Below are 19340 nucleotides of genomic sequence, written 5' to 3'. Positions count from 1 at the left end.
ACTGCATTTAATTTTCTATAGTCGATACACATACGTAATGACCCATCTTTCTTTTTCATGAATAAGATTGGTGCGCCCCAAGGTGATACTGATGGTCGGATAAATCTGATATTCAGCAACTCCTGTAGTTGATCCTTGAGTTCTTTGAGCTCAGCAGGTCCCATCCTATATGGAGGAATGGAAATGGGCGTTGTACATGGAGCTAGATCTATCTGGAATTCGACTTCCCTATCCGGTGGAAGTCCTGGAAGTTCTTCGGAAAAAACATCCATGAATTCTCGTGCAATCTCAACCTCTGTGACCGAGAGTTTAGCGTCAACTTCGGTCTTCATATAAGTCAAGTATCTAATACAACCCTTCTGTAGATACCGGTTAGCTTGAAGACATGAGATGATTGTCGGTTTTGCAAGTTTTCTAATACTTTGAAAGGTAAAAATAGGGGTTCCAGGGTATTGAAAATTGATGCTTTTCCCTCGACAATCAATCATCGCATGATGGTTAGATGACCAATCCATGCCCAAGATAACGTCCACTCCCTTAAAGTCCAATATTAGATGGTCTACCAACAATAGACGTTTTTTGACTTGTACCATACATCCTTGGATGACTTCATCTATATACACTGACTTTCCTACTGGTGTCTCTACTTGATATTTTATTTCTAGAGATACAGGTGAAACAAGTAATAGTGCAGCAAAAGTAAGGGTGATGAAACTATGTGTAGCCTCCGAATCAAAGAGAACATGTGCACTAACACCAGAAATTTGGAGTGTACCTCCCACCACGTCAGGACTAGTCAAGGCTTTCTCCAGAGTCACTGCATAAACTTGGCCTAGAGAAACTGGTTTCTCCCTGGGTTTTGCTTCTTCTCCCTGTACTGGCTAGAGACATTTCCTTGCAATGTGTCTCATTTGACCGCAATTGTAGCATTTGATATTCTTTTCATCGCAATGACCTTCATGCTTGAAGCCGCAAGTCCTACAGTTGTTGTTGCCCTTGGAAGGTGGTCCTCGGTATCAAGGTTTCTTAGCTTCTGGTTGTTCAGGCTTCTTCCTCTGTTGCTTATTATTGTTTTTTGCACTGCTTTCCTCATGTGGCTTCGAAGATCTGTCATTGCCTTGCCTCTTCTTGAAAAACCTTCGGGATGACAAACTAGTTTGTCCCTGTTGTACTTGCTTGGGTTTATCTTGTACCTCCATTTTTGTTGTTCGAGCATCCCAAAACTTGTACCGAGATGCCATCTCTATCAATCTGTTGAACCTTCGAATTTGCAGAGGTTCCACCATCCTCAGAACTTTAGGCTTTAGTCTGCGCTCGTATAGCTTGCATTTTTTGCTTTTTCGTAGATATTAAAGTCTCTCGAATCTGGACAGTGAATTGAACTTGGTGGTGTAGGCTGCTACACTCATGCTTTCCTGTTTGAGCTTTCTAAATTCCTCTTCTTTCTCCATCCTCTCAATCCTGGGAAAAAATTGTTTGTAGAACTTGTTCTTGAAGGTGATCCAGGGAACAAACTCTCCACTACCCAGGACATCTCTGATGGATCGCCACCAGTACTTGGCATCCCCAATTAAGTTGGATGTCGTGACCCATGCTTTCTGATCCTCTGGGCACTATATCGCATCCAGTGCTTTTTTCGCTTGCATCATCCATTTCTCTGTTGCTACTCCTCCAGAAGTTTCGTCAAACGTGGACACTCTCATATTCTTGAACTTCTCATCCCAAGAACTGCTTCGTGACGCTATTTGGTTTTGACTTTGATGCAGTAAATTTTGTAATAGCTCATACAAAATTCTTTCTGTGGTATATCCGGGAGGCACACCACTACCAATTGTAACACGTTCTTGCCGATGTGAAACTGGTGATGCACCTTCTACTCCCATGCTCCTTGGAGGTAGGTTGCCTGATGCCTGTGGAGACACAGGACCAATGGGACTTACAACACTTCTCCTTGCAGAACCCCCATTCATATGCCTCGCTTGAGAAGGGTTTGCTTGTCTCCTGCTTACTTGGGAACCTCTTGACTGGTAAGATGTTCCCTGATGAGTCCTCATACTGCAACATGAGTAGAGTGATTACTAATAGATTGCATTTACTTACTCATTCAGATTCTCACAGGTTTAGCACATTCGTTGAAAGAAATTTACTATTTATTAATAAAAACAATATTTTTATAACTTTTCATGGGTTCTTCCGTAATACAACCTGTTACTTACTACGAACGCTAGGCAACCATAGGCCTTTATTACATGACTTAAACAAAACAAGCACTAAGTTATCGGGGTACGAGGGGTGTAAGTAGGTTCTTCTTCTTCCTCAGAGTCTGAAGGAACCCTAGCTGGTGTTGGCACTGCCATATTGTTAAAAGCATGTAGGTATGTGTGCCTATTCATATGCCCCCTGCCTCTCCTCAGTAAGGTCATCCCTCGACGAGGTTGCGCTGATTCTCTTACTTGTTCATCTTCTATGACATTAGTGCCTCAGCCTTGTTGCAACATCGACCTTTAAACACCCTTGTGACAGGATGTATCGGGTTGCTCTTGACTTCTTCGGCTATTGGTAGGTGTAGCGTTGCTCGATCTTGCCCCCATTTTAGCCAAAATAAGGTCTACCGTAGCCCGAACAACCTGTTGCAGCTCCCCTACCACCTTGATTTACCAATGAACCTCTTTTGGCATGCCTATATGGAGGACGTCCTCGTGGCCCTGGCGATTCTCCAACGGGTGGTTGAGGTGGTGATACCCCTTTTCTCCCATTTATTATGCCCCTAGTTATTCATTGTGACTAAAATTGGGGCTAGAGAAGGAATGGGAGGTATCATACTCCTCGTTGCCCTAGTGACATCCAGCATGGCCGTCACGAAGAGCGAAAGGACAGCAACCATCTGATCCGTCTAGATCACTTCGGGATGCCTGTACCTCCCAAAGCTCTTACTGCCTCTACGATCGCTCTCATTGTCACTATCGTTGTTAGTGCATATTCCTGCTAACAAGAGACAATCATAAGTTCAGGACCTTCCAATGACTCTTTTTCCACATAATCATTTGGATGGTTCCGATAATCATTCTTTTAGGACCTTTAAATTATTTTGATCTAAACAAAATTCTTCTTTCAAAATTCAACCTTTTCTTATTGAACCTGGCTCTGATACAACTTGTAACGACCCGATCCAGGGCCTCTTGAGCCCGGGTTCGTGGATGTTAGTTTTCAGAGGAAAATTACTTAATAATCTCAAAAACAACTCCAAACCATGCCAGATTTTTTTTTCATTTAATAACTAAAGGTTCATACATCTATTTTTTTTTCAATAACCATCCAAATGCATAAATAGAATAAAAGAGTAGAGGCAAACCATACTTTGATATGGTTGATGTGGCAGAGTTGTACTAAGTCATGTGAGTGACGACTGCAGTCCTTGAACCTAAAGTTGCAACCAAAAGAAGGAGGTGAGTCTACAACCCAGTAAGATTTCATTTACAAATAGTCACGACCGTTGCAACTGTAGTGAGCTTTAAGCTCCTAGTCTTAGTTTAGTTTTCTACTTTACACACATGCTATTTATGAGTTTTACCCCCTTTACCGCATCTCTATTATCATTTTTAAATAAATCTTCTACTCTAATTGGCTATTCCGGACATAGTCTCCTCGGGCGTAGCAACCCATGTAGATAACTCAAAGACTACAATGTTGGCCAGATATATGAACCACTCACAACAACATAGTCCAAATCGGCCCAGACTACGGACACAAGTGCTGCACCAGCTCGACGGTTACAAGCCGGGAGCAAAGGAGCTCAAACGGTAGCTAGCCGAAGAGCCACGATGGCTATATCTGCCCCCAAGGTGTCTCAAGGAGCTATACCTGCCCTCAAGGAGCTATACCTGCCCCCAAGGTTTTGTGGTTCATGTTACATCCTACATGTGTCTAGTGGGCAATGTTTTAACCCCTAAGGGTCACCTAGAAACGTCTGAGATATTTTCAGGTTACTCACGAGGTACACACCTCAACATTGCTCCAGACTATGCCTCCTAGTAGAGTTCTCATCATATACTGGGTGGTCATCCTATAAACAACTTTTACTCAACATTCACATCTTGAAGTCAGTGTGTTATACAATCCTCAATGTATACTCACTAACTATTTTTTAACACATGTTTAAACTATTAAGGATAGCAACCCACCACAGATTAATTCACGACACTTACAATGCCCCTCCCAAGGCATAAGTGTGACATTCCTAGGGTAATACCTACCATGAAACTCTGGAACTCTACCCGTAGTTTCCACATAACACATTAATCGCATACATACAATCATGTCATGCCACATTTATTTCATAACTCAGAAAATATGCATGATCAGGTTTAAGCATCACACTTAAACTTTATAGATTCCTAGGCATGCAAAATAGTGTCTATTCACAAAACTAGCATACTTGAAACATTGAAATCATATTGAAGAATGCCTAAACTAGTTGGCATGTGTTTTAATTAACTAAGGAGGAATTTGTAAATGTTCACTTGGAATGCTTAAATTCCAAATTCTTAGTTTTATGCAACCTTTGATCTGAAATCAATAAATACCTCATATCATTATCAAAATTACTAAAATACCCTTAGACTTAACTGTCAAACTCTGACTCCATTCATTCAGATTTTGTCCTCACATCTCCTACTAATGGATTCTACTCAAGCAGTAGAATCCACGGATTCAAGAATCACATGAATCTGACTTCGGACACTTAGTTGTGCCTTGTTTATTTTGTAAGCATATCAAGGGTAAAATAGTCTTTTTTCTCTTTCAACCACTAATAGTGACCTCTATATCATATTTACCTCATGTTACTTTAAGATCCACATCCATAATAAAAATTGGACCACTTAGGTTCTCAACTCAACTCTGATTTAGATCCTGGATTCGGTATTCACGATCCAAACCTGCTTGAAATAGTTTGTCTGAATCTAAATCGGGCCGTCTTATCAGTTTCGACTTGACTTTTGGGTCCAAACTGGGATCCAAACATGAATCCAATTGTAATGGAAAAATCGAGTCTTTGCTACTTCGGTTTTTCCACCGCACCTGATTAGGGATGGCAGTGGACCGAGGGAAAGCGGGGGCCCGCCTCGCCCCGTTTGGACCGGGATGAAGGGTATGAAACGGGGATGGAGGCGTGGATGAAGGTTAAAATCCATCCCCGTCCGGGGATGGAGGCGAGGATGGACGTGCACTTTTCCCCGCCCCGCCCCGTCCCCGCTACGATCCCTGCCTCATCCCCGCCCCAACCCTGCCCCGACCACGTTTCCCATCAATATCCCCGCCCTGCCCTGCCTTATCCCCGTTTGAACCGGGGATGGAGGACATGAAACGGGGATGAAGGCGGGGGTGGAGGATAAAATCTTGAGGCGGGGTGGGGGTGGAGGATAAAATCTTGAGGCGGGGCGGGGGTGGAGACCTTGTCCCCCACCCCGCCCCACTGCCATCCCTACACCTGATCAATCAATCACACACATATTTTTATATACCCTACGCGTTCGATTTGTCTCGATCTAGACTGAGTCGGTCTGACCCATATTGGGTCCGCCTTTGGTCTGGGCTGAATTGGTCCACCATTACAAACTCGACTCGGTGTGCTAACTAATTCGGACTTGACTCGGTTTGAATAGACTGAGATGGTCTGTCACAACACGCATAACTCATTTTTTTTTTCATTTGGCTTGGTCTGAACACACCCAGACTGAGTCCCTTCGGTCTGCGCTCAGTCTGCAGAAAATGCAGACCGAGCCTGTCATCTTGGCGTGCAATAGTTCCAGCAACTTCTACGAGTGTCGTATTGTTGCAGCTTCCTGTAAGCAGGGTGGCACCATTGGCGCTCGCTGGTGGCTGCCAATCCAACGGTGGTAGCAGGGGAAAACCCCCCTTTTGTGTGTGTGTGTCTGCAACCGATAAGGGCATTGGTTGGATCTCCTGCCTCCTCGCAGCAGGCGGACCATCCCTCTGTGTTTTTTGTCATCGGTGGGTGGCACTAGCAGAGGGGTTTTCCCCTCTACTGCTTTGTTTCCTCCATTGCAGGGCAGGGACAAGGTTCTCTCTGACCTTGTTCTGCTGCAATTCACCTGCAACCATGACGTTTCCGATGACCTCTATAATAAACCAACGAGAGGTAGAGAGGACTTACCTGTCGATGACTGGTTTGTGTTGTAATTCTTCGAGCCTATTGTACACAGATTTTGAGGTGAATGCTTTTTTGTGTAAAGATCTTGTGATAGGATAACTCTCCTTCTATGTGTGAATTCAAAAAACTAAAAAGGAAAATCAACAGTGTCAGTCACGCCAATGCCATCTTCACACATCCACACAACCTATGAGAAAGTTGTGCGCTCATGCTGATATACAACTTTTCTGATAAAGAAATTGCCTGAAAGTTTAAAACGGCAATTTCTTGCGAGAATTTCAAAATATCACGAGATTTATGAAAAAACATAAATATTGTGATTTAAACATGATATTTATGTTTTAAATGGCTATTTATCGTGAAAAATCCTATATTTTTTGTTTTTACATAATTTTTATTAATATTTTCTTATAAAAAATATTTTTAATATTTTTTAATTAATTTTTTATTGCTGAGATTTTGCCAAAAAATGCGAGATTTATGGATTTTTTTCAATTTCTGGCAAGTTTTTGAAAAACAAGAAATTGCCGATAAAACCTTTTGTCACTATGGGTGGAGATGAGTAGAGAAGAGGGATGATTGCTCGTGTTGGTTAGCTGTTCTGGAATCCCTTCTAAGTTTTAATGCCAACTATTTCAAAAACACGCCATTAGCATGAACCCTTTGCAGAGACTAAATTGCTCATTGTTACACTGTATACTCAGGTGGGCAAGGAGGGGCCTAAAGTGTTTTTGCCAACCAGAGGCCAGCCAATTTGCGGTCGGTGATCTGTGGCAAGGGTTTGTTTCCTTTGGATTTTTCATAAAACAAAAAAAAAGATAGAAGAGTAGGCAAGAATATATATATTTCAGTGGCAGTCACCCCAACAAGTGTAGCAAAGATTGCCAGGCTCTAACAGACTACCAGAATCAGACCCTATCTAGCGTTCAATTCCTTGAGTTAAATTTCTCCTAATTCCTTACCCTAAGGCAATTGAAGGCCTTTAATTTCTCAGGTCTCAACTCCCTCCTACACTTGGCTGCAGGCTCCCAAGGTTTCAGATCAATGAAAGACCTCTGCAAATGAAGAGAAATCTTCTTTGTTCTGAATAGCATTCTTGCAATTGACGACAGGCCAAACGATAATCATCTAGGGTTTGTTTGGAAACTCCCTGTGGTAGGGTACTGTGGGTGTTTTCATGGAATCCGCGGCTTACTCCCTTGTTTGGGAGAGCAAAATATTAGAGGAACTTTTGCAGCAGTCGACGATGTGAATTCCTCAAACCACCTACAACCGCGAGGAGGTGGTAGCTAGTCAAATGCTGCCCAACCGTTCTTCCGATGGATGCTTTCCAATTTCTGACGGCTCTTCCACTTATGAACAAGCCTCTTCGCTTACACACAAGGTAAGCATCCTCCATCCCAAACATCATGCTATTGTGGATTTTACACAGCCGCATCTCCAGAGGTAGGTTTCCAAACATAGCCATAAACTTCATAGCAAAATAGGCAGAGCATGAAGCTCATTCACAATCCCCAGTGTCTCTTAAAGGCTGCTGGATCGGATTTTTATCTCCGAACGTGCAATGAGCTCAAATAGTAAATCCAAAATTCGAAACTACTACGCCAGAAGATTTCAGAGATTTTTTTTTTCAAAATCTCCTCCATACTCTGGTTAACTACAAAGTCACCCCTGATCCCGAACAGAAACCATAGCAACTCATTAGATTGTTTACGGTAATGCATGATTTTATTTTGTACAGGCATGACGGCCATATAGTCTTCATGCTGGAAATTCAGCCAAAATTACCGGGGGAAGTTTTTAACATATGGATATTTACCAATCGCAGAGATAAAATTCATATTTCATTCTAATCCATAACTGACATACAAGTACGCCATTTATCTACTGAAATAGCAATTGGTCTTCATCAAAATAAACTGAAAAACACAAAGTTCAACAAGCATATTTCAATAATCTTTTCAGACATCCGTACGTTTATAAGTCATGACAATAAAATTTTATTAAAAACAGTGCTAGTGAAAATCCTTTACAATGTTTATTGGTCAATATGCACTTTTATCTTCAGTAACAACCACCCCATTTCTTCATTTCATTTGTGACCCCTATAAAAGAGATTAATAGATCAATCTTAACTAAATCAGTCCTATTTGACATTGTTTTCTCAGAGGCAAACAAGGATAATAAAGAAAAAAAAAGCACTCTCTAGCATTCAGTTCATAGCCAAACTTATATACAACATTTAGCACCTCGCAACCCCCCCCCCCCAACCTTCCTATCACCTTTTTACGGCAAACACGATTTATACTCAGGGCTCAGGATACATGTGATGTACACAGCGCCAATAATATACCTAGACATTACCCTCTACCAAAATTGGCAATAAATGGCCATGGTCCAAATAATTTCCCTCCTATTTGATTAAAGTTTTATCAGCTTGCTCCAGCAGCTGCAGAACCCCTTTCATATTCTCCCTGTTCTTCCTTTGCAAACTCCTCAATTAGCATTCTCTGCCTTTGTGTCAAATTCCTGAAAAAGGAGTGACATAAGGAACCACGCACACATGCAACTATGAATAACAAGATAACTGAAGCGGAACCAGTGCTACGATAGAGAAAGGGACCATCAACAAATGGGCAATCAATTATATGTATATGGACTGCTGGAAACAGTCAAGGGCCTCAACTTTCAACGCCCACAAAATTCAAACAAAGAACGAGAAGGGAAATACCATAGGGGACAAGCCCTCGTTGGGTTTGAACAAAATAACACTCACTAAGATGCATTACTTTCTATCCTGAAAAAAAAAAGATAAGCTTACGTTGGTATTGTAACATTAAAGTGGACATATTGATTCCCGTAGAAGGAAGAACTCCGTGTCTTGATCCCTGCATGAATGCCAAAAACTGTAAGTCTCGTGAAGTACTTCTATATGAGTGTAAGGGGTAGAACGAGAAATAACACACATTTTACTAACAATATGACAGATCAAATTGATCAAAAAATCTGGTGTGTTTTAACTCACCTTTTCCTTTCAAGACTACCTTCTGACCATGTTGAGTGCCTTGCCGAACCTAGGAAACATAAAATGACAGGTTTCACTTTTGACAATTCTAAACAAACAATAAATTTTCAAGTGTTTGAACTAATGACAATAAAAAATATCCAAAAATAAAAGTATGTGCCCAATAGAAATCATTATATCTACAATACACTCGTCAGGCAGATTGGAACCAGGATGCAACAAAATTGAACCTGCAGGTTTGGGTTGTGTGACTTGTGTCCAATCTGTACCCAATTCTCAAACAAATCCAGGCATTAGTGTACTGCATAGTCACCTATGTCGCTCAAGGTATTTTCTCGGTGATGGTATTTCTCGGAGGGATTTTCAAAAGTTGGAAAAGCTCGGCAAATTTCGAGAGTTTAAAAATATTGAAAAATATAAATAATAAAAAATACGAAAATAATAGTCGTGCATGATTTTTCTTGCAAAATATAAAAACCAAGTTTTAGAAGGTTTGAAAATATAAAAGAAATAAAAAATAGAAAATTCATGCTTCAAATATTTAAAAATTGAGATTTTCCCAAAAAAAACTGATATTTTTGCGATAATATCGTGATTTTATCACAACCATATTGCGATATTTTAAGTATTGGCGATGTTTTGAAAATATCGCAATAAATTGCAGATAATATCGGCGACATAGGTGACACTGGTATACTGATATTGGGCCCAATCTTAGTTGTCAAAGGTGGAGCCTAGGCGCAGCCCCACCAGCTGGGCGATACAGTTTGGGCGGTGGGGCCCTACTTTTCCGCCTAGCGAGGCTAGGCGATAGCCTAGGTCTTTTTGTTTACGGCGTTGACTGTCAACGACTATAAAAGAGGGAAAAGGGGTCCTGTTTCCCCCTTTTGTTTGCACTCTCCTCTCTCTCATTAGGGCACGAAGAAGAAGGTATGGGTACCTCTCTCTCTCTCTCTCTCTCTCTCTCTCTCTCTCTCTCTCTCTCTGGCTTGGTTCAAATTTGATAATTCGAACACATTGTTTGTTATAGTTCTTGTCCTGATGCTTTAATAAATGAATTATTCAATAGTTGATTTGCTGGACGGCGTACTTTCACAATGGATAACAGGTTGTCAATAATTCAGAATTTTTCATGAACGTTTTCATTTTATTTTATAATTATTTCGCTTAAGCTTGCATTGACAAAAACCCAAAAATATATCCTGGATAACAAGAACAACCAAAACCAATAACACATATTGCAGCAGAACTTAGATAAAAATTCAAATTTGCATTTAAATAAGTTCAATCCAAATCATATTTTTTAGTAACTAGGCTCTGACAAACACGTCTACAAGTTTCCATGAAGCAAAAAAAGCTTGCAACTACGATCTTTTTGAAGTGGTGAGGGTTGTTAAAAGGATAAATTGGTTGGGACCAATTCCTCTTCACCTTATTCTTTTGAACATAAAATGATATGCACTAACCTCAAAGTTAAAGTTTCAAATCAACTATTGGATAATTCATTTATTAAAACATCAGGACAAGAACTATAACAAACAATGTGTTTGAATTATCGATATTTGTGACTATGGTTTAAATTTTTTTGCTCTAACATGTGTCATACTATGCAATTCTTGGCTTCTTTTGATTTATTTTGTTGTTTAACTTTTAGTGCATGCATTTAGAACTAATAATCTGATATGGTCTTGCAATTCTTCCATGTTTTTTATTATCTTTTGCTTGAGTAAGTTAAAAAAATAATAATAAATTTATTGATTGACACATCTTCACATTCATCAAGCACGGACCATCTTTCTTAAGGATTTTGAGTAAGTGTTTTGCTCTAATGTGTTCTCTTAAAATTTTATATTATCACCTTCAAGGTCATACTATGTTATTCTTAGGCTTCTTTTGATTTATTTTGTTGTTTAACTTTTAGTGCATGCATTTAGAACTAATAATGTATGTTGTTCTGAGTTCCTGATATGGTCTTGCAATTCTTTCATGTTTTTTATTATCTTTTGCTTGAGTAAGTTAAAAAAATAATAATAAATTTATTGATTGACGCATCTTCACATTCATCAAGCACGGACCATATGTCTTAAGGATTTTGAGTAATTGTTTTGCTCTAATGTGTTCTCTTAAAATTTTATATTATCACCTTCAAGGTCATACTATGTTATTCTTAGGTTTCTTTTGATTTCTTGCTCGGTCTTGGGCTCGGGCTATGAAATTGATGCTTATTTATTTGTTTCTGTAAAATTTTTTATAAAAGCCCAAAGGCATGTTTAGACTATTACTTATTATATAATACATTATATATTTATATACATGTAATATGGGACAATGTGTGTTTCTGAGCAAGGCTGAATTCATATTTTTTGTTTATGTTAATTGTTGCTTATGCTTACTCTTTTTAATTTAGCGAATTTACTTGTTCTTTTTTTTAGATTCTTATCATTTTTTAGAACGATGATGGAAGGGGCTTCTTCTGCAAGTGCTAGCAAGTCCACTCCAAGCTTGACATTTCCAAATTTAGAAGATATGCAGAACTTCAAGCGAAAATCAAGTGATCTAGCAAAGGAGTGGGCCTATATTAAGAATAAACAAGATCTAAATTCTATGACGTGACTTAAATATGAAATAACTTATAAATGACGCATATACAGAATAAAGCAACATCTACTTGGGATTGGAAGAAACGTGAAGGCTTGTGATAAAACAACTGCAGAAATCAAGCAAGTACTTTCTAAGTACATGGAAGAATTGAAAAAGAAAAGAGATGAAAAAAAAATAAGAGACCCAGTTAATATATATGAAAGAAGTGAAAGTTTGTTCTCAACTTCTTATTCTGGCGAAAGACATGCTGCAATTTCGTAGATAAAGAGGCAGCCAAGTAGTGCATTCGGCTTCAGACCATCACAAGCAAAAGGGCCTAAGGATTTGTACTTCCGAAGTGATCTAACAGAGAAAGGAAGACAGGCAAACAAATAAACAACATAAAAGAATAGCTTCAAAAAAGAAAAAAGGGAAACAGTATGAAAGTACATTAGTAGGTGACGGTGGAATACCTTTTTAATACAGCAAAATTGCTTTCATTTTACTGTATGATTGAAGCTATAGGCCAATTTGGATGAGGGATGAAGCCTCTATCATATCATGAGTTGTGAGAACCACTTTTAAATAAAGAAATGAAGAAAACAAAAGAGTTATTGGACCAATACAAAGTGCATTGGTCCAAATATGGATGCAAGGCGTACACTTATTAAATTTTTTGTTAATTGTCCTTTGGGAACAATGTTTTTGAAATTGGTTGATGCATCAAATGAAGTAAAAGATACAAATTTACTTTTTGCATTGTTGAATGATAGTATTGAAGAAGTTGGGAAGGAGGATGTCTGTTACTGATAATACCTCCAACTACGTCAAAGCAGATAAGTCGTTGGTGGATAAGAGAAGACGTTTATTTTGGACTCCTTGTGTTGCACATTGTATAGAGGATGTCTGTTTATGATAATACCTCCAACTACGTCAAAGCAGATAAGTTGTTGATGGATAAGAGAAGACGTTTATTTTGGACTCCTTGTGTTGCACATTGTATAGATTTGATGTTGGAAGATATAAGAGAACTGAAATGGTTGAAGAATATTTTTGGAAAAGCAAGGCAATTGGTAGTATTCATATACAAACATACTCAATTGTTGAGTATGATGAGAGTACACACACAAAGGGACTTATATAGGCCTTCAGTGACGAGATTTGCTATTAGATTTTTTACTCTAGAAAGCATATATAATTACAAAAAAGGCCTAAGGTCCATGTTTATTGAAGATAATTTGGCAAAAAGTAGTTTCTCAAAAACATAAGTTGATAAAAGATATAAAAGCATGATTTTGAGTTCAAAATTTTTGAAGGGAGTGAGTCATGCTCTGAAAACAATGGCCCCATTTGATTGATGTGCTTCGATTCATTGACAGCGATGAAAAGCCTGCTATGTGTTACATCTACGAGAAAATAGACCGTACAAAAGAACAAATCAAGGTATAAGTTAAGTTTTTTGTATTTTACTAATTGTAGATTTTGTTTTTAAAATTTATCTTAGCTTTTATAATGATTATTTTTAATTATTTTACTTAATACGTAAATTTACGCAACGATGGAGAAAGATATGGCTCTGTCTGGGAGATAATCGATAAAAGATGGAACAATCAATTGCACAAACCTTTGCATGCAACAGGCCTTTATTTGAATCCAGACATATATTATGAGTATAAAAATACCAAGTCCAATGAGGAGATAAAGAATAGCTTATATGATCGCATTCGAAGTGAAGTGGATCGAGATACACTAGTAGACCAACTCATGAGATTTAGAACTGCTAGTGGGCCTTTCAGGATGGACTTAGCAAAGACGAAGAGAAAAGTGCAAACACCAAGTAAGATGATTAAATTTTACATACCTCGCTTTAAATTATTTTTATAACTTATATATTTTATTTACATCTAATTTGATTTTTTTAGTGGATTGGTGGATTTCTTTTGCCATTGGTTGTCCCCAGCTCCAAACCTTTGTTGTTCGAGTCTTAGGCCTTACATGCAGTGCATCCAATTGTAAACATAACTTGAGTACTTTTGAAGCAGTAAAATATTATTTACTATTAATTAATAATTATTAAATAGTATTTGTCAGTTTGTATATATTTGAACTTTATATATTTATTTCATATTATACAAAGAAAAGAAACTGACTTTTGCACAATAAGTTGAATGATTTAGTTTTTGTGCAATATAATCGGAGATTGAAGCGAAGGTATGATGAGCGAATGAACAAAGGAGATCTTGACCCTATTGTCTTAAGAAAAGTCGATGATAACGATTTGTGGCTAAGTGAAGATGAGGCAATCTTCGAAGATGACATGTCACTTACATGGGATCTTGTTGATAAGGCATCGAAAGCATCAAGTCATAGGGCAGGGCAAGGGACAAGAACGTGTGCTACTAAAGAGCTAAGAAAGAAAAGGTCTGACAAAAGAAAGAAGGTGGTGAGCGTGGAAGAAGAAGAAGAGGAAGAGGAAGAAGCTAGCTCTACAGATGAAACTGAAGGAGAGTAATATATCGTTGAAGATTATTCAGATGATGATGATGGACTTTCAAGTTAATTATCTAAGGATTAAATTCAAGTTGTTATTGTAAACTTATTATAAACTTATTGAGGTTATTTGACTATTTTATACTTGAATACACTTAAAGTTAGTTATGTTATGTGTGTGCAGATTTGTTAAATATTTTTATGCCTATATTTTTATTTGGTGATTAATTGGTTATGTTTTAATTTTTTGTATAGGTTATCAGTTGCATGGTTTATTTATTCAATTGTTCTTTGTTTCATTTTTTAACATGGTTATCAGTTACATTGTTTTACATCTTTGTAGTGATTAGCTTTATTAATTCACGTTCTAGGAGGTCGATGGAGGGTGGAGGTCTTCGATGATGTCTCTCAAAGGATCCTGCATTGAAGTATTGTACATCAGTTCACTTGGAGATGCCTCTCAAAGGAATAGTGAAGTCTAACTTTTGTGATTTTATAATGCATAAAGGATTGTATAGATTTAAATGTCATGTTGTGGGCATATCAACCCCACTGTGAAATTATGTACACATAGCATTAATTCGGATATTCGTGTTGAGCTTCTTACTAGTCTTAGAGAAGATGACGAGAGAAAGTCACAAGTACATGCAACATTTGTGGGACAGAAATTGATAGAAGTACAAAAATTGATAGAGGTGGTCCCTGATTCAAAAGATGGAGATGACCCACCATCATCATCTCAAGCCACTAAAAGATGCAATAAACGAAGGAAATCGTTGAAATGAAGTTTGCTACTGAAGAATGAAGATGACTTTTGTATATAGACATGTTTCTGAACTCGATGTTTAGTTAAATATATTGTGTTGTTATATGTTAAATGTTTTATGTTGGACAATGTATTGAGCAGGTTATTTAATATAATTGTCTTATAGTGCTCGACGACATATTTTGTTTTGTCTATTACTTATTGTTGATTGATTTTATGTTGTACACATGTTTGTTATTAATTTTAGTTGTTTGTTTACATATTTGTATTTTTTTTTGTTTTTTATTTGGGGGTACCGCCCAAGCCTCGCCAAAGCTTTTTAAGAGGCTCACCGCCTAGGCTCCGCTTAGCGCCTATGACAACTAAGGGCCCAATAAGCCCTAATGTATAGCCACCAATACATGCCACATTGATATGTATGCAAGAACAAGATACTATGCAGACTAAGTCACAGGGATTCGGCCAACCAGGCGCCGCACCCGCATCGACGCAACACTGGTGTATGTGCGGATGCGGCACCCGGTGCGGTCAACGCACCCAAGGTCATTTATGTTCAGTTTTTAGACTTTAAAAAAAATCTACTCGATGAAATGGGCTGTGAAGGGAAGAATTAGGACAAATTTTTTTTTTGCCCTAATCCTCCCTTCCTCTCCTCCCGACCTCTCCTCCTGAAGCCGACGCCGATCGACCTCTTCATCGGACCCCGACGCCGACCGCTCTGTCGGACCTCTCCTCCTCAAGTACTCTCTCTCCTCTTTGACTCCCTCTGCTCTCCTCCTCTCCTCTCTGACTCCCTCTGCTCTCCTCTTCGACCCCTCCCCTGCACAAAGAGGGCGTAGGGAGGGGGCTCGACCCCTCCCCTGCACACAGAGAGCGCAGGGCCCCTCCCCTACATTACATTTGCACATTCACGTAACTGTTAAAAATAAAAATTTCACAGTTCTCCACTTCTTCTCATATAAAGCACGAGTTAGAGCTTAGCTTCACTGAGCTTCTGAGGATGGTTCATTTATTGCATCCAAAATGGTGTCAGAACACATTGTCTTGTTGCTTTTACTCTTTTATTTATCCACTTGATTTTTCATTTCCCTTTTTCTATTTTTTAGAACTTATTGTATATGTTATTGACTTTGCACTCATTATTATAAATCTTGACTGTGTGCATAATTGATTTTAATATAATTTTTTTGTGTTTTCAGGACAAAAATGACGGATAAAAGGGAAAGGACTTGCGTCATCCTCATCCCCACATGTGAGTTCTGCTACTAGTGTTGCTGATAATTGTAGTGGGAGTGATGATGTGGGGCCACTATGGGTACATGTAGATAAGCTTGCAAGAACTGAAGAAGGAGGTGGTAGAAACAAGAGATTTTGATGCAAGCTCTGTGAAAGAGATTTTGTTGGATCTTACATAAGAGTTAAGGCTCATTTGTTGAAGATACCAGGACATGACATTTCAGGATGCAGAAGAGTTGACGAGACAATGCGAAAATAATACAAGGAAATACAGGAAGAATATGAGAAGAGGAAGACAATGAGTGATTCTTGTGCAATTAGTGTCATTTTTATGCTACCAAAAAGGTGCTCAAAAAAAAGTTAATGTAGGAAGTAGAGGAAGAGGAATGATACAAGCATCATTCAATACATATGGAAGGGAGGAGATTGATAGAAAAATAGTGAGGTATTTTTATTCCAGTTCACTCTCATTTAATGCAGCACGAAATCTTTATTGGAAGGATTTAGTTACTTTTTTGGCAAATTGTAATTTGAGTGGCTATGTACATCTTAGCTCAGAAAAAATACGAACCACACTTCTTGTAGAAGAGAGGGCAAATGTTGAAAGATTGCTAAAAATTAAAAAATATTCATGGGAGCAAAATAGAGCTTTCATTGTTTCTGATGGGTGGACAAATATTCAAAGGCGTCCACTAATCAATTTCATTGCTTCTTCGCTTAGTGGCCCAGTATTCTTGAAAGTAGTTGATGCATCGGGGGAATATAAAAATGTTGAGTATTTAAAAGGGTTATTTATAGAAGTAATAAAAGAAATGGGTGATCAGAAAGTAATACAAATCATCACAGACAATGCTCCAGTTTGTAAAAGTACATCATTAAATTTGGAGAGTGAGTATCCTCATATTTTTTGGACTCCCTGTGTAGCACACAATTTGGCCGTCAAGAGCATCTGCAACCCCAAAGAAGAAGAAAATTCACCAACATATGTTCTATGTTCATGAATTGAAGAATTAGAAAAAAATGTCAAAAGCATTAGAATTTTTGTTGTCAACCATCATCATGCTAATGCTATATTTAATAGGCATTCTGACCTGAAATTGTTGAAGGTCGCTGAAACACATTTTGCGTCCATCATTGTGACGGTGAAGAGTATTAAGAAAGTGAAGAAGGATTTGGTTAGCATGGTGACTGATGAGAATTGGGTATTCTATTGTGTTGATGATGATATCAAAAGAAATTAAGAAATTTATTGTTGGTGATGAGTTTTGGGACAGGGTCGAATATTTCCTTCAATTTACTCAACCTATTTGGGAAATATTGAGAGAAGTTGATAAGGATAAGCTCATGCTTCACAAAGTTTATGAAATGTACGATAATATGATTGAAAAAACATAAGTTGTACTTTTCAAGCATGAAGGAAAAAATCCGGCATTGGATGATTTACAATTTTTTAACCATATTCATTCAATTTTAGTCAGAAGATGGGATAAGAGCAACACTCTTTTGCATTGCATAGCACATTCTCTTAATCCAAAATATTATGCAAAAAAGTGGCAGAAAGGTGGTATTGATTGTGTCCCTTCAAATTTAGACCCAAAGCTATCAAGGCATAGAAATATGTGTATGATAAGACTTTATCCAGAATCACATATTCTAAATCAAGTCACACAAGAGTTTAAAAAATTTGCATATTCGAGATTATATGAACAAGCATTACTCGCAAGAGAGGAGGATAATATAGATCCTATTACATGGTGGTCAACATTTGGATCAGAAACACCTCTTCTCCAACGTCTTGCATTAAGATTGCTATCTCAGCCTGCTAGTTCATCATGATGTGAAAGAAATTGAAGCACATATTCTCAAATTCACAACAGGAAAAGAAACAAACTCACCAACAAGCGGGCAGAGGATTTAGTATATGTTCATTCAAATCTTCGACTAATTTCATGAACCAATGATGAATACAGACACTAATTTGCTCTCTTAGTTATTTAACTATTTCTTAATTTTTTCATTTAAATATACTTGTATCTAACATTTTCAAATTGCGTGTGTAATGCAGACAAGGATCATCCAAATTTTGAGATGTAAACCCAGAAGAGTGTGACTTAGAGGGAGAGCATGATTTCAACATTACAAACATGGATTTATCTGAGTCCAGTCTTCCATCTACCGATGCATTTGATGATGAAGAAGAAAATTATTAGGATCCATTACCTCATCGTCATATACGTTATGTAGGATATACTTTTGGTACGTAATTATGCATTTTTGTTTCTTTTGTTAGTATACTATATAATTTACTTCTTTTTTGCTTTACTTGTTTGATTGTTTTTATAATTGTGGTGTTGGTTTTTATGATGTAGAATAGAATTGTAGATTGTTAGATTGATTTATTGCATGCATGATGATGAATTGATTTGATGATATTGTGATAATTGTTTTTTATTTCATTAGTGTGAATGTTGTTAATTGTTAAAACTTAAAAATTATATATATATATAATATTTGTTTTTGCCGCACCCCCGCACCCGCACCCATGTGACATAGGATGCAGATATGCTTGATACAAAACAACAATTCTTAAAAATTAGGACATGGACACACAGGTACACACCACATAGAGATGTATGCATCTCTCTCTCTCTCTCTCTCTCTCTCTCTCTCTCTCTCTCTCTCTCTCTCTCTCTCTCCATTGCTTGATACAAAACAATATATATATATATATATTAGTAATGATAGGGTGCTCTCGAAGCACCTACTCCCTCGTTACAACCATTGGATCTGTTAAGATCCAACGGTTATGAATAGAGTTAAATATTGCATGTCTTTATTTTGCTAGAAACTAAAAGGCAAATTGAGAGAGGTCGAGGACGGTTTCCAACATTGAAAATTAAATGAGCTCTTGGCATTTTGTAACTCTCTCTCTCTCTCTCTCTCTCTCTCTCTCTCTCTCTCTCTCTCTCTCTCTCTCTCTCCATGCATTAATGTGAATGATTGACATGGATGCATGGTATACTCACACAAGTATGTAGGTATGCCATTGTCATAGAGGTCTTTTAGAATGA

At 37.9% G+C, this 19340-nt stretch overlaps 1 protein-coding gene across 2 annotated transcripts in view; it reads right to left on the bottom strand.

Annotated features, from left to right (window-relative positions):
- Window positions 1-8148: 8148 nt before the first annotated feature.
- The window catches only part of LOC149847276 (chaperone protein dnaJ GFA2, mitochondrial-like), a 63276-nt gene continuing 52084 nt past the window's right edge, over window positions 8149-19340 (bottom strand). For both annotated transcript variants that reach the window (XM_089996894.1, XM_089996895.1), the window contains 3 exons: window positions 9198-9246; window positions 8994-9060; window positions 8149-8701 (listed from right to left, as the gene is read on the bottom strand). In XM_089996894.1, the coding sequence (XP_089853020.1) occupies window positions 8605-8701; window positions 8994-9060; window positions 9198-9246 (213 nt within the window). In that variant the 3' untranslated portion in view covers window positions 8149-8604. The remainder of the gene's footprint in view (window positions 8702-8993; window positions 9061-9197; window positions 9247-19340) is intronic.

The sequence above is a fragment of the Nuphar pumila genome, chromosome 2 (assembly GCF_984573655.1).
Source record: "Nuphar pumila chromosome 2, dmNupPumi1.hap1.1, whole genome shotgun sequence".
Classification (NCBI taxonomy): Eukaryota; Viridiplantae; Streptophyta; class Magnoliopsida; order Nymphaeales; family Nymphaeaceae; genus Nuphar; species Nuphar pumila.
This window is presented reverse-complemented; position numbering and strand designations above follow the sequence as displayed.